The 14,334-nt window shown below is 49.1% G+C and overlaps 1 protein-coding gene across 1 annotated transcript in view; it reads left to right on the forward strand.

Moving 5' to 3' along the window:
• LOC140341167 (eukaryotic translation initiation factor 4 gamma 3-like) overlaps positions 1–14,334 on the forward strand; it is a 25,948-nt gene that overhangs the window by 9,500 nt on the left and 2,114 nt on the right. The window contains exons 7-34 of the mRNA XM_072426718.1: positions 686–774; positions 1,045–1,252; positions 2,075–2,259; positions 2,575–2,694; positions 2,794–2,970; positions 3,173–3,370; positions 3,464–3,610; positions 4,603–4,839; positions 4,999–5,103; positions 5,894–6,026; positions 6,101–6,195; positions 6,880–6,973; positions 7,080–7,197; positions 7,280–7,494; positions 8,407–8,513; positions 8,588–8,760; positions 8,982–9,107; positions 9,433–9,517; positions 9,609–9,707; positions 9,793–10,216; positions 10,591–10,697; positions 10,772–10,944; positions 11,166–11,291; positions 11,617–11,701; positions 11,793–11,891; positions 11,977–12,114; positions 12,460–12,541; positions 12,615–12,761. Coding sequence (XP_072282819.1) covers positions 686–774; positions 1,045–1,252; positions 2,075–2,259; positions 2,575–2,694; positions 2,794–2,970; positions 3,173–3,370; positions 3,464–3,610; positions 4,603–4,839; positions 4,999–5,103; positions 5,894–6,026; positions 6,101–6,195; positions 6,880–6,973; positions 7,080–7,197; positions 7,280–7,494; positions 8,407–8,513; positions 8,588–8,760; positions 8,982–9,107; positions 9,433–9,517; positions 9,609–9,707; positions 9,793–10,216; positions 10,591–10,697; positions 10,772–10,944; positions 11,166–11,291; positions 11,617–11,701; positions 11,793–11,891; positions 11,977–12,114; positions 12,460–12,541; positions 12,615–12,761 — 4,092 coding nt within the window. The remainder of the gene's footprint in view (positions 1–685; positions 775–1,044; positions 1,253–2,074; positions 2,260–2,574; positions 2,695–2,793; positions 2,971–3,172; positions 3,371–3,463; positions 3,611–4,602; positions 4,840–4,998; positions 5,104–5,893; positions 6,027–6,100; positions 6,196–6,879; positions 6,974–7,079; positions 7,198–7,279; positions 7,495–8,406; positions 8,514–8,587; positions 8,761–8,981; positions 9,108–9,432; positions 9,518–9,608; positions 9,708–9,792; positions 10,217–10,590; positions 10,698–10,771; positions 10,945–11,165; positions 11,292–11,616; positions 11,702–11,792; positions 11,892–11,976; positions 12,115–12,459; positions 12,542–12,614; positions 12,762–14,334) is intronic.

A 14,334-nucleotide genomic window follows, 5' to 3' on the forward strand; every position in this document is an offset into this window, starting at 1 on the left:
GGGGCATTATGGGAAGAAGGCAGGCTGGGGGAGGCAGCAGGGGGCATTATGGGGAGGAGGCAGCAGGGTGCATTATGGGTAGAAGGCAGGCTGGGGGAGGCAGCAGGGTGCATTATGGGTAGAAGGCAGGTCAGGGGAGGCAGCAGGGGGCATTATGGGTAGAAGGCAGGCTGGAGGAGGCAGCAGGGGGCATTATGGGTGGAAGGCAGGTCAGTGGAGGCACCAGGGTGCGTTATGGGTAGAAGGCAGGCTGGGGGAGGCACCAGGGTGCGTTATGGGTAGAAGGCAGGTCAGGGGAGGCAGCAGGGGGCATTATGGGTAGAAGGCAGGTCAGGGGAGGCAGCAGGGTGCATTATGGGTAGAAGGCAGGTCAGGGGAGGCAGCAGGGTGCATTATGGGTAGAAGGCAGGCTGGAGGAGGCACCAGGGTGCATTATGGGTAGAAGGGGGCGGGGGGGGGCACCATATAGCAGAGATATATTTATATTCTAGTTGTGTATTGTTTTATCCTGGGATCATCTCGGATCCCCTGCTCTGTGTATATAAATAAAGGTGATGCTTGTCTGCTGGAATCACAGATTAAATTAGTGCCGGGCCGATCACATGTCCTTGCAGGAAGAACCTAATTCAGTCACACAGGATGTTTATAGCCAGAAAAATCACATTACCGTCTCTTCTCCTTACAGCGCAGACCGCGGCAGCTGCACCAAAGATGTGGCAGAAACCAAAAGACGAGAGCCCGCACGCCGACCTGGTCCTGCCATGTAAAGCCAAGGTGAGTCCAGTACCGGCATTGTGCTGCGTCATCGCTGGGTATTCAGCTCCTCTCTGCAGCTGTTGGATAATTGTCCCGGGAATCCTCTCATTGCCCCTGCTGCCAGATAATTATCAGTTTGGAACATAGATCCCTGTAAATAGGGGGAGCAAAGCACAGACCTTTCCCTCTGGCTGGGCAATGACCCTTCTGTTCTTGGTTTCTCTTTTTATGACCGGGTATTATGATTTCGGTGTGGACTTGCAGTTCTGCTTTATCCCCCCTGTGCAGGATGAGGCTGAAGAGGAGTCTGCTGAGCTGGAGCAGGAGGAAGGCGACGTTGGTGTCAGTGCAGAGGTCGATCACCCGTACCTTAACTCCAAACTTCCAGAGGAAAACGGCGAAACCGAACCCTTACGTAATGGGGCCGATACCATCTCTGAGGGCGATGGAGGAGACGCCCCACCGGGCACAGAGGAGGGGTTCTCCTACAAGTCAGGTAATGGCTGCCCCTTCATAGTTCTCCTAAATTCATATTCTTGGGGCACATAAATATTTTGTGGATGCAGAGGGCTGAGAAGGGAAAAGGTGGTTGGCTCTCTGGCCTTTGCAGCACTTGGTCACATTTTGGCATCCCAGCAGGGATGCTATCTGCATGGAGTTTGTATATTCTCCCTGTGTCTGCATGGGTGTCCTGCAACATCCCAAAAACATGCAGTTAGGTTTATTGGCTTCCCCTTAGACTGTGGTAATGACTATGGTAGGGACATTAGATTGTGAGCTCCTTTGAGGGACATCTAGTCATATGACTATGGGCTTTGTACAGCACTGCTTAATATGTTGGTGCTATAACCTGTCTGCAGGTTTTCTATAACCCCAAATGTGGTGTATAATATCCCAGTTATCTCAGGACAATATGGTCACAAAGTTTGTGATTGGATAGAATTCCTAACCAATGCCCATAGAGGATACTAAATCCACAAAGATTCTGGGGGGCTTTTACTGCCAATTTATCACTTCCTGTCCTTATTCCCCCTCGTATTCTATTGGTGGTAACTTCTGTTCTATATTCAGATCTCGCACACACCCCACCTACCTATTTCAGCATGAACAAAACAGTACGTTGAAATTATTGGAGTGACAATTCGGGGGCACAATTGGGAGATGGAGCATTATCACCCAGTAATAGTAAATACCTGAGTGAGGACCTTAATGGCGGGATCGCCTGGGATTTAGCCCATTAAGATGTTAATTCCAATGATTGGGTTTCCATCTTAGTTAATCTTCATCACCAATAAACTCCTCTCTGTGTCTTGTGTAGGTGCCAGCCTGGCAGAGCAGCAGGTCGATGTGTCCCAGGACACTCCAGCAGTGCCAGCGTCTTACATACCACATGAAGGAAAGCGCCAGTATGACCGGGACTTCCTGCTGGGGTTCCAGTTCATGCCGGCCTGCGTGCAGAAACCAGAAGGCCTGCCACCCATCAGTGACGTGGTCCTGGACAAAGTGAGGAGAGAGGGAGGTGTCTAGGTGCAGTCTCGTGCTGCTTGTTAGGTCCTAGTTGTGTCTGTGTGATATTCGGGTGTCTTTGGCTTCCCTTTCCAGTACAGGGGAGTCCTCTGTGCTGTCTTCTATACCTTCACTTTCTAAAAGTGGGCAGAGCGTTGCAAATAGTTGTGGCTCCGACCCTCAGCGCTCCTCTTTATCGTAATTCCTGGTAAAATGGGAAAACTTCATTGTGGCCCACGTGTGTCATTTCCCCATCTCTTTGTCATTCACACAGCTTGTTACACATTTCAACATTTTGCCATCCACCTACAGATTAATCAACCAAAGTTGGCCATGAGGACTCTGGACGCTCGCATGCTGCAGAAGGGGCCGGACTTCACCCCAGCTTATGCAGATTTCGGTCGGTTAACCCCAGGGGGTCGTGGGGTACCTGTAAGTATTTATTCTCCAGTACTTGCTTGTTGGTGGTGCAGACCCCTGGATTTTTATGGCTGTGTGTAAGTCCGACGTCTTTGCCATTACTTCTTCCAGTTGCTGAACGTTGGGGGTCCCAGGCGATCACAGCCAGGGCAGAGGAGGGAGCCCAGGAAAATTATAATGAATATCTCGGTGACAGACGATGTCCATCTGAAGAAGTCAGAGAATGCATGGAAGCCCAGCGTGAAGAGAGACACCCTGGTGGAGGACCCTGAGACTATCCGCACTCAGGTGAGCGTAGGAAGCGTCATAGGAAGCGCTCACACGTCTTTATATTCTGTCCTCATCTGGCTTCATCAGAGACGTGGATACATCTTTATGTGGATTGTACCACAATGGATATTCCTGTTTACAGCTCTGTTACATCATTACATCCATAATAATACTGATACCCTTCCGAGCACTGTGTGAATTGTCCCTTTCCTATATGCAGGCTCTCTTCCGGAAAGTTCGGAGCATCCTGAACAAGCTGACGCCACAGATGTTCAATCAGTTAATGAAACAAGTGACAGACCTGACTGTAGACACAGAGGAACGGCTGAAAGGAGTCATTGACTTGGTGTTTGAGAAGGCGATTGATGAGCCCAGCTTCTCTGTAGCTTATGCCAACATGTGCCGATGCCTTGCCACGGTGAGTGAAGGGGCGGTGAATCCGTCCCTGGAAAGAATGGTTCAGTGCTGCTGGAGCTGAGGCTTTGTATAACAAACGCTTCTTCTCTTTTAGTTAAAAGTGCCGATGGCAGACAAGCCTGGGAGCACTGTGAATTTCCGCAAACTGCTGCTAAACCGCTGCCAGAAGGAGTTTGAGAAGGACAAAGCGGACGATGATGTGTTTGAGAAAAAGCAGAAAGAACTGGAACTGGCGACAACGGTAATATAGAGACCACTGTGTGCCGGAGTGTTGTACAGTGTATTTGTGGAGGGTTTCCGACTGGTCAGTCTCGGCTCCAAATGAGTGTAAACGTCACAATTTTTGAAGGCTCTTAGACTTTTATTATCTAGTAACGCTCAATGACCTTCCCTCGATGCGGTCCCACATCATCCTAGAATTCCTCTACAGGGCGCTGTCATCTTCCGTTTCTTCTTGTTACATCACCCGATCTCACACTGCGCAGGTGCAAGATCAGGTGACATAGCCAGTGTAAAGAGGAAAAAAAAAAGAGCCAATCTCAGCATGTAGGATCGGCAGAAGGCGCACCTAGAATCTTCTGGGATACCTACATCAGGCATGCTGGGGGGCTCTGGGGGCTCCTTCTGCGCATCAAGACTGAAAGGGGCAATGCTGCACCTAAAAAAACATAAATCCAATTTTTCCTGTACATTTAAGGGTTGTCTACCCTTTTATGTAAAGTGAAAATGTTGAGTTTTTGTCTCTTGTGGGAGGACAGCTATACAAATAGGGTTAAATGTAGACTGCAAGCCCTGGTAGTGGCCACAGTGCTGTCCACCCTTTCTGGCTGCCATTAGAAATAAATCCAATAATTGCTGCACAATGTCAGGTTCTCTATAGTGACTGAGTATGAATTGTGCTATTTGGTGGACAGCGTTCTCCCCGGCCCCTTTTAGCTGGGCGCACCACCCGGCACTCTTCAGTAACCACCCGGCTGTTTTTGGGTGGTTACTAAAAAGTTGGGCCACAATACAGAAGCTGCCACCCACCTAAACTTTCCCTGCCCAGCTAAAAAAAAAAGTCAGAATACTGGTGGATAAGAAATGGGCAGGGGGAAGCATTGTTGGTGAGGAGTAATTGCTCCTTGGGGGTGGGGCTAGATATAGGGATAATGATGTGTAAAGGATTACATATGTCTGTTCATTCTACATGCTGCCAGCTGGGTCTCATGTTCTTGCTTTCTCTTCCTGCAGCCGGAAGAGAAGACTCGTCTCCAGGAAGAGCTGGAAGAATCCCGGGACAAAGCCCGGCGGCGTTCTATTGGGAACATAAAGTTCATCGGGGAGCTTTTCAAGCTGAAGATGCTGACCGAGGCCATTATGCACGACTGTGTGGTGAAACTGCTGAAAAACCACGACGAGGAGTCACTTGAGTGTCTCTGCCGCCTTCTCACCACCATAGGCAAAGACCTGGATTTTGAGAAGGCGAAGGTGAGCCAAGGAGAGGACAGACATGCAGGTTGTTACCTTTCCAACCGCTCATTATTTGATCTATGCACATCACGGTGACAGCTGCACTGCCTGGTTATAGATCGCAATAAGTCGGCACAGGTACTCTTTATGCCTCGTCTAACTTCTCTTCTATTGCAGCCACGCATGGATCAGTACTTCCACCAGATGGAGAAGATTGTGAAGGAGAGGAAGACGTCATCACGCATCCGATTCATGTTGCAGGATGTCATAGATCTAAGACTGGTAAGAAACGTCTCCTTATTGTGCTTTATCAGTGTATGGGAAATGCTTTCACAATGAGGCACACATAGGCTGTCATGTTGATCCGCTCCTTAGAATTGCTGACCTGAAGTATGTAGGTAAAGATGTCCAATAGACTGCAGAGATGGAGACATAATCCTGCCCCCGTACAAAGCATTGGTCACACCACATCTAGAATATGCAGTCCAGTATTGGAATATTGTGGGATTGGAGAGAGTGCAGAGAAGGACAACTAAACTAATAAAAGGAATGGAGGAGCTCCGCTATGAGGAGAGATTAGCTGAACTGAATCTATTCTCCCTTGAGAAGAGACGTATAAGGGGGATATGATCACCCTGTATAAATATATAAATGGTCCATATAGAGAACTCTCCTCCCAATTATTCACTATAAGGTCATTACAAAGCACAAGGGGGCGCTCTTTGTGTCTGGAGGATAAGAAGTTTAAGCTCCGGATAAGGAAGGGATTCTTCACTGTAAGGTGTGTGAAAATGTGGAATCGGCTCCCTCAGGAAGTAGTTTCAGCAAGTTCTATAGATTGCTTTAAGAAAAAGCTGGATGATTTCTAGCAGCACAGAATATAACTGGGGATTAAGGATTTATAGTAAAGATAACGGACTGCTGATCCAGGGAACATCCGATTGTCTCATGGGGTCAGGAAGGAATCTTTTCCCCCTGTTGGAGCAAAGGATTTTTTTTGTCTTCCTCTGGTCCAGCTATGTCCATAGGATTTATATCTAGGATAGTATAAGCAAATTTCTTCTTCCGGCAGTGTAACTGGGTGTCGCGAAGAGCTGACCAAGGACCCAAAACCATTGAGCAGATTCACAAGGAGGCCAAGATCGAAGAGCAGGAAGAGCAGAGGAAGGTCCAGCAGCTGATGACCAAAGAGAAACGACGGCCAGGTGAGACCTTAGCTCCTCCCCTAAGTATGGCTCCCTCCGTTGTGTACATGTGCTGACAGGTGTGTCCTCTACAGGAGTCCAGAGAGTGGAGGAGGGCGGCTGGAATACAGTGCAAGGGGCAAAGAATAACAGAGTATTGGACCCCACAAAGTTCTTGAAGATCACCAAGGTGAGAAATAATCCCCTGGGGCACAAGTTGTCCCCTGGTGGCAGGTTAGATACCATTCTGCTGTCAGACTGGGGCTGCCTTTTAGTAAGTGAAATGATGGCAAATGACAGATTCTTCCAGTTTGCAATCTGTTATAGGAGAGATGTTAGGAATTGGTAGGTAGTGCTGGCCCTTGTATGACGCAGAGTCTAGGTGACACATCACAAGGGATGATGGGTTTGATTATCCTAGTCTCCACGGAGTTACCTTGCCTCAAAGATCACCAGATCATTGCCCTCGGGATCACAGTACCAGTGACAGGTGGGGACAGGGACCACAAGGGAGGGGGTAGGGAAGCCATTATTCCAGTCACAGGTTTGGGCAGGTGGAAGGCAAGGATAGTAAGAAATGAGCAGCATCGGCAACAGAAATGAAAAACCCAGTCATGCAATCTGGGTCATCAAGAAGAACAGAAGAAGGCTGAGCACTTTCTGTAGGTTTATCAGGAAGTCACGGCACACAGTAACATGGCGGGGGGGATAAACCCTTCATGGCACCTGCACACAACCCATAGAGGTAACCCTAGTGGACAGCGGATGACTCTGTGGGTAGTCTTGTGAATACATGCAGAGATTTTCACATAACCAGATTGACGTTCCTCAGTATTTGTATTGTGATTGATATGGTCACTCTTTCCACTCTCAGCCCACCATCGATGAGAAGATTCAGCTGGTTCCCAAGGCTCAGCCCGGCAGTTGGGGAAAGGGAAGCAGTGGAGGGGCAAAGACTTCAGAGACAGGTAAAGGTCAGAGGAAAAATTCATTGCAGCTTCCTAGAAATTATCTCTGAATATTCTCCTGAAAACCCCAAACTGCCCGATATCCATTAATCCTCTTGTATTGCAGAGTCCCTGCGGCCGGGGGTCCCCAGTCTGAACCGCTTCTCGGCTCTTCAACCTTCCGTCTCCTCGGCCGTGTCCTCCCCCTCTTCATCTGACCTGGACAACCGCAGGATGTTGACAAGGTAATGAAGCTCCTGAATGAGATGAATACAAAGATTCCACAATTAGATTTGTCATGTGATATTATTGTGCTGCTTCCTTCAGCCATGCAAACCCTGCACGGGAGAAGAACGATAAGCCCGCAACACCCACCACCGCCGCCACTCGCCCCAGCAGTTTACTGCGAGGCAGCAGTACGAAAGAGCTCATAGACAATCAGGAAGAGGTGAAGAGAGAAACCCTCCATACAAGCAAAGCGCTGAGCACCTCCGCCGAGCAGGAAAAGACCTCCAGTTTAGAGAGGAAGAGCAAGGAGCCAGGTGGGTGATGGGAGAATTTCGTCCAAGCCTGAGGGATCTCCTGGGCAATGCCGCATTGGGTTCAGCACACAGAATACAGATTTATTCTTCACACAACACCTGAACCTTCTGTCACAGCTCTTTACCTGCACAATATTAATAAACAATTTATATAGCGCCAACATATTACACAGCACTGTACATTAAATGACGGACAGTGACACAGGAGGAGGAGAGGACCCTGACCAGAAGAGCTTACAATCTAGGAGGTGGGGGAAGTATCACACAATAGGAGGGAGATATGGAATGGTGGGTGAGTAGTGAGGGGTTAGGAGACAGGTGGGTGAGGGGGAAGCGTTGGGTTTTAAATGTGAAGAAAGTAGGAGCAATCAGAATAGGACGAGGAGACCATTCCAGAGAGTCGGGGCAGCTCTAGAAAAGTCTTGGAGCCGTGCGTGTGATGAGGTTATGAGTGAGGAATTTAGGTAGGAAGGTGGGACAAGAGGTGTGGAGGGATTTGTGTATCAAGTAGGTGGGTGGGAAGGCTGTGTATGGGGTAGGTAGGTGGGAAGACTGTGTATGGGGTAGGTAGGTGGGAAGGCTGTGTATGGGGTAGGTAGGTGGGAAGGCCGTGTATGGGGTAGGTAGGTGGGAAGGCTGTGTATGGGGTAGGTAGGTGGGAAGGCCGTGTATGGGGTAGGTAGGTGGGAAGGCCGTGTATGGGGTAGGTAGGTGGGAAGGCCGTGTATGGGGTAGGTAGGAAGTTTGGTGGTCTCTGTAGACAGGTAGGGGGGGGTATCTGGGGACAAGTATGGGCAGATTTTGGAGATGTTGTGCAGGTGAAAGTGACCGGACCTGGAAATGTTCTGAATTTAGGGGGTAAATGGCAGGGCAGAATGGAACCGATGTAACCTGGTCATTGTTTCCTTACAGCCAAGAACGAGAGCACAGAAGCAGAAAAGTCTCCAATGTCAGAAGAAGAACTGGAAAGGAAATCCAAGGCCATCATAGACGAGTTCCTCCATATTAATGACTACAAGGTTAGAGTTTCTCCTGCGGGGATTTCCCATCATGCTCTGCACGCTTGTAATTGCTTTCTCTTCTCTATATCCAGGAGGCCATGCAATGTGTGGAGGAATTGGGGGCTCAGGGCGCACTGTCGGTTTTCGTACGGGTGGGTGTGGAATCGACGTTAGAGAGAAGTCAGATCACCAGAGATCACATGGGGCAGCTTCTCTACCATCTGGTGCAGTCCGGGAAGCTCAGCAAGCAGGACTTCTACACAGGGTGAGAGACGTGAATATCGGGGGTCCGGTCTGCTGTTATATTGGGATAATCACATGAAAGTTACTACACCAGATACTTCATCAATGCCGAGAATTCATCGAGTGATTTATTTCCAGGCTTTCTGTAATTGGCAGATCTGCAGTGTCAGCATTTTGTGTTATCAGAGTCCAAAAATGGAGAAATATGGATGGGGGGGACTTCAATAATTGTTTTCTGTTCAGATTTTCAGAAACTCTGGAGCTGGCGGATGACATGGCGATTGACATCCCGCACATCTGGCTTTACCTGGCAGAGTTGGTGACCCCCATGCTGAAGGAAGGTGGCATCGCCCTGAAAGAGTTAATAACGTGAGTGTTGGGATTTTCATACAGGAATGTCACAATGGGGTCGTCTGCCATTAATCCGACTGGCTATCATCACCATACCGGAGGGTGGTGGCGGGATCAATGCTGCCCAGTGCAGGGATCCTTCCATTGGTGGACCATAGACATGGCTGGTGATTATAGCGCCATCTATCTATTGACTAAATGAATAATATGCGGTCGGGGGGCAGCTGGGGCTATACACTGTCGCGGCCTCAGGCCTTGGCTCCTGGCTTACTGTCCCATATCTGTTGCTGTCAGATTCCCGGAACATTCACAATCCTTTTCACCGATTTCTTTCTTTTTACAGAGAGTTTAACAAAGCTCTGCTCCCTGTGGGCCGCGGAGGAGGAGTTTTGCTGTCGGAAATATTGCACCTTCTATGCAAACAAATGGTACGTCTTCCATGCAGATTATTGTCACACATGGGGCTATGTATATGGTTTCCTCCTGTAAGTCATGTGACCCTGTCCTGCCGTATTTCAGAGCCATAAGAAAGTGGCGGCATTATGGAGGGAGACCGGGCTGAGATGGAAGGAATTATTACCCGAAGGGGAGGACGTGCAGAGTTTTGTAAGTGAAAAGGTAAGAGATGTCCAGATCATACTGCATTCACCGCATTCACCTTCCACCATTTTCACCTAAAACTGCCACCGTTGTGTTCCCCCAGAATTTGGACTTCACTTTGTCAGATTGCTCCAGCCCATCCGAGAGGAAAGAAATGACGGCAGAGGAGCTGAACAAGAGGCTGGAACAGCTCATCACCAAGGAGAATGCAAGTGATGAACATATATTTGATTGGGTAGAAGTGAGTACAATTCTGTATTATGAAAGCACCCCGGGGGTTTCACACTTCCTGCATTCCATGTTTACTGGATCTCCTTATAGAGCAGGCAGTTATGTGGCCATTTATTCTAGTTTGTCTTGTCAGAGGAGAGGCGAAAATGTACTGAGGACGCCAGAGGGCAGGTCGGGGGCTTGTGTGGGCAATGCCAGAGGGCAGGTCGGGGGCTCGTGTGGGCAATGCCAGGGGGCAGGTCGGGGGCTCGTGTGGGCAATGCCAGAGGGCGGTTCTGGGGGTCCTCTGTCCGAGGGTGNGGTGGGAAGGCCGTGTATGGGGTAGGTAGGTGGGAAGGCCGTGTATGGGGTAGGTAGGTGGGAAGGCCGTGTATGGGGTAGGTAGGTGGGAAGGCTGTGTATGGGGTAGGTAGGTGGGAAGGCCGTGTATGGGGTAGGTAGGTGGGAAGGCCGTGTATGGGGTAGGTAGGTGGGAAGGCCGTGTATGGGGTAGGTAGGAAGTTTGGTGGTCTCTGTAGACAGGTAGGGGGGGGTATCTGGGGACAAGTATGGGCAGATTTTGGAGATGTTGTGCAGGTGAAAGTGACCGGACCTGGAAATGTTCTGAATTTAGGGGGTAAATGGCAGGGCAGAATGGAACCGATGTAACCTGGTCATTGTTTCCTTACAGCCAAGAACGAGAGCACAGAAGCAGAAAAGTCTCCAATGTCAGAAGAAGAACTGGAAAGGAAATCCAAGGCCATCATAGACGAGTTCCTCCATATTAATGACTACAAGGTTAGAGTTTCTCCTGCGGGGATTTCCCATCATGCTCTGCACGCTTGTAATTGCTTTCTCTTCTCTATATCCAGGAGGCCATGCAATGTGTGGAGGAATTGGGGGCTCAGGGCGCACTGTCGGTTTTCGTACGGGTGGGTGTGGAATCGACGTTAGAGAGAAGTCAGATCACCAGAGATCACATGGGGCAGCTTCTCTACCATCTGGTGCAGTCCGGGAAGCTCAGCAAGCAGGACTTCTACACAGGGTGAGAGACGTGAATATCGGGGGTCCGGTCTGCTGTTATATTGGGATAATCACATGAAAGTTACTACACCAGATACTTCATCAATGCCGAGAATTCATCGAGTGATTTATTTCCAGGCTTTCTGTAATTGGCAGATCTGCAGTGTCAGCATTTTGTGTTATCAGAGTCCAAAAATGGAGAAATATGGATGGGGGGGACTTCAATAATTGTTTTCTGTTCAGATTTTCAGAAACTCTGGAGCTGGCGGATGACATGGCGATTGACATCCCGCACATCTGGCTTTACCTGGCAGAGTTGGTGACCCCCATGCTGAAGGAAGGTGGCATCGCCCTGAAAGAGTTAATAACGTGAGTGTTGGGATTTTCATACAGGAATGTCACAATGGGGTCGTCTGCCATTAATCCGACTGGCTATCATCACCATACCGGAGGGTGGTGGCGGGATCAATGCTGCCCAGTGCAGGGATCCTTCCATTGGTGGACCATAGACATGGCTGGTGATTATAGCGCCATCTATCTATTGACTAAATGAATAATATGCGGTCGGGGGGCAGCTGGGGCTATACACTGTCGCGGCCTCAGGCCTTGGCTCCTGGCTTACTGTCCCATATCTGTTGCTGTCAGATTCCCGGAACATTCACAATCCTTTTCACCGATTTCTTTCTTTTTACAGAGAGTTTAACAAAGCTCTGCTCCCTGTGGGCCGCGGAGGAGGAGTTTTGCTGTCGGAAATATTGCACCTTCTATGCAAACAAATGGTACGTCGTCCATGCAGATTATTGTCACACATGGGGCTATGTATATGGTTTCCTCCTGTAAGTCATGTGACCCTGTCCTGCCGTATTTCAGAGCCATAAGAAAGTGGCGGCATTATGGAGGGAGACCGGGCTGAGATGGAAGGAATTATTACCCGAAGGGGAGGACGTGCAGAGTTTTGTAAGTGAAAAGGTAAGAGATGTCCAGATCATACTGCATTCACCGCATTCACCTTCCACCATTTTCACCTAAAACTGCCACCGTTGTGTTCCCCCAGAATTTGGACTTCACTTTGTCAGATTGCTCCAGCCCATCCGAGAGGAAAGAAATGACGGCAGAGGAGCTGAACAAGAGGCTGGAACAGCTCATCACCAAGGAGAATGCAAGTGATGAACATATATTTGATTGGGTAGAAGTGAGTACAATTCTGTATTATGAAAGCACCCCGGGGGTTTCACACTTCCTGCATTCCATGTTTACTGGATCTCCTTATAGAGCAGGCAGTTATGTGGCCATTTATTCTAGTTTGTCTTGTCAGAGGAGAGGCGAAAATGTACTGAGGACGCCAGAGGGCAGGTCGGGGGCTTGTGTGGGCAATGCCCGTGGGCAGGTCGGGGGCTCGTGTGGGCAATGCCTGGGGGCAGGTCGGGGGCTCGATTCGGATAGGCCAGAGGGCGGTTCTGGGGGTCCTCTGTCCGAGGGTGTGTCAGGGGCAGTTTCCTGGAATTGCTGCGTACTGACCCGGCTTCTTCTCTTCCAGGCTAATTTAGATGAAAGCCAGATGACGTCTCCGACATTCCTTAGAGCTTTAATGATGGCAGTGTGCAGAGCGGCGATTGTAGGTGAGTGTTTGTCCCCAGCAGTGCTGCACCCCTATGATGTGTGACCTCTGACAGGTTCTCTTTTCTTCCTCAGGGGATTTCTCTTCCTACCGCGTGGACACTACTTTCCTCAAACAGAAGGTTCCAGTCTTAGTAAAGTACATGGACTCCAATGTAGAGAGGGAACTACAAGCACTTTATGCACTTCAAGCATTGATAGTAAAACTTGATCAACCTCCCAGTAAGTACAGAAATGTTCCGGGCAAACGATGGATCCAATAAGTGTGATAGGGGCATTGCCGGTGCTTTGATTTAATAATTTGTAATAATGATTCTTACAAGTGGGACTAAACCCTGCGCTACTCAGAGCCCCGTGCTACTCATCTGTCCCCATTCCCTCGAAGGGTGCCACAATCTTTCATCATCCTGATTGGTCAGGAGAACCCAATTACCATGCAAGGAGATCAATGATTCCCAGCATGCACAGGGGAAGCTGGGGGTGCTGGGTATCCTGACCACCAAACCTGACTCTGCGCATGTCACCATGAACCCGGAGGGATTATTGCAGAGGGGACATCGCCCGCCCCGTCCTGTAATATGGACCGGCCTGATCCTGTCACCTTTATATCAGCACTGATGTCCAAATGGGTGCCTTGGGATGCTTGTGAATTCCAGACCAAATTCTTGGCAGGATCACTGTCCTGGGTCTGTATTATGAGGGGTCCCCACCATGTGACAGAAGTTAGAACACGCAGTGTGGATTGGGACACCCCCAGCTGTGAAGTGTTCAATATGAATATTATATCCCCCCATCCATGCACATAGATATTCAATCAATTCATACACAAATAATAGCTAGACACTCAAACAGTTTAATTAAGGAAGAAGATAAAACATAAAATACAGCGCAGTATTGTTAGATATGAATATAGGAACTTCTATGTACAAAGTATACATTACATGAATGAATAATATTCATTATATTCAATAATATTCATGTCATATTCATTACACTATCATAATACTATGATAGTGGTCAGCACATAACCCGGGCATTACAATAATAACATAGCATGGATCCTAATGTTGTGTCATTGCTTATCCATCTACTAACTTATTTCTTACCATTCTCCCAGCTCCCACTCTGATACGGCTAAACCCCATTAGGAATCATTGGAGGGTTGGGATTGGCTACTGGATGTGATTTGTAGGACACCTATTGGTTGAAGCATTCCCCTAGCTTTGTGATTGGTTAATTCAAACTGCGGTAATTGAAACCTCAAATGTGGAAATTCTGGAGTTGGGGAAGTCAGGCTGAGCATGGGGGTTATCAGCTCCCTCCAGTGCTTTGCTTGTATTGGTATTTATTACCCCCTTAAGCTACGTACACACGTCCAACGGTTCTCGCCTGATAATCAGCTCGGGGCCAGTATTGGGCGAGAATCTGGCGTGTGTACAGCGTCCATCATCCGAATGACCGTCCTGGTGGATCCATGGACGATGGATGATCTAACGATCCTAATGGAAGGGAAGGGGGAGAGTGCGCTGCAGGGTGCCTCCCCATCGCTCTGTCCCCCCCCCCCCCAGCAGTCCTGTGACTTGACGCATTTTACCATGCTACCGTCTCCCACGACTGACGCATTTTACCGGGCCCCCTCTCCAGGACTGACGCATTTCGCCGGGCCCCCCTCTCCCGCAACTGACGCATTTTGCTACGGCCCCCCTCTCCCGCAACTGACGCATTTTGCTACGGCCCCCTCTCCCACAACAGACGCATTTCGCCGGGCCCCCTCTCCACGACTGACGCATTTCGC

Source organism: Pyxicephalus adspersus, chromosome 11 (genome assembly GCF_032062135.1).
Source record: "Pyxicephalus adspersus chromosome 11, UCB_Pads_2.0, whole genome shotgun sequence".
NCBI classification, from domain to species: domain Eukaryota; kingdom Metazoa; phylum Chordata; class Amphibia; order Anura; family Pyxicephalidae; genus Pyxicephalus; species Pyxicephalus adspersus.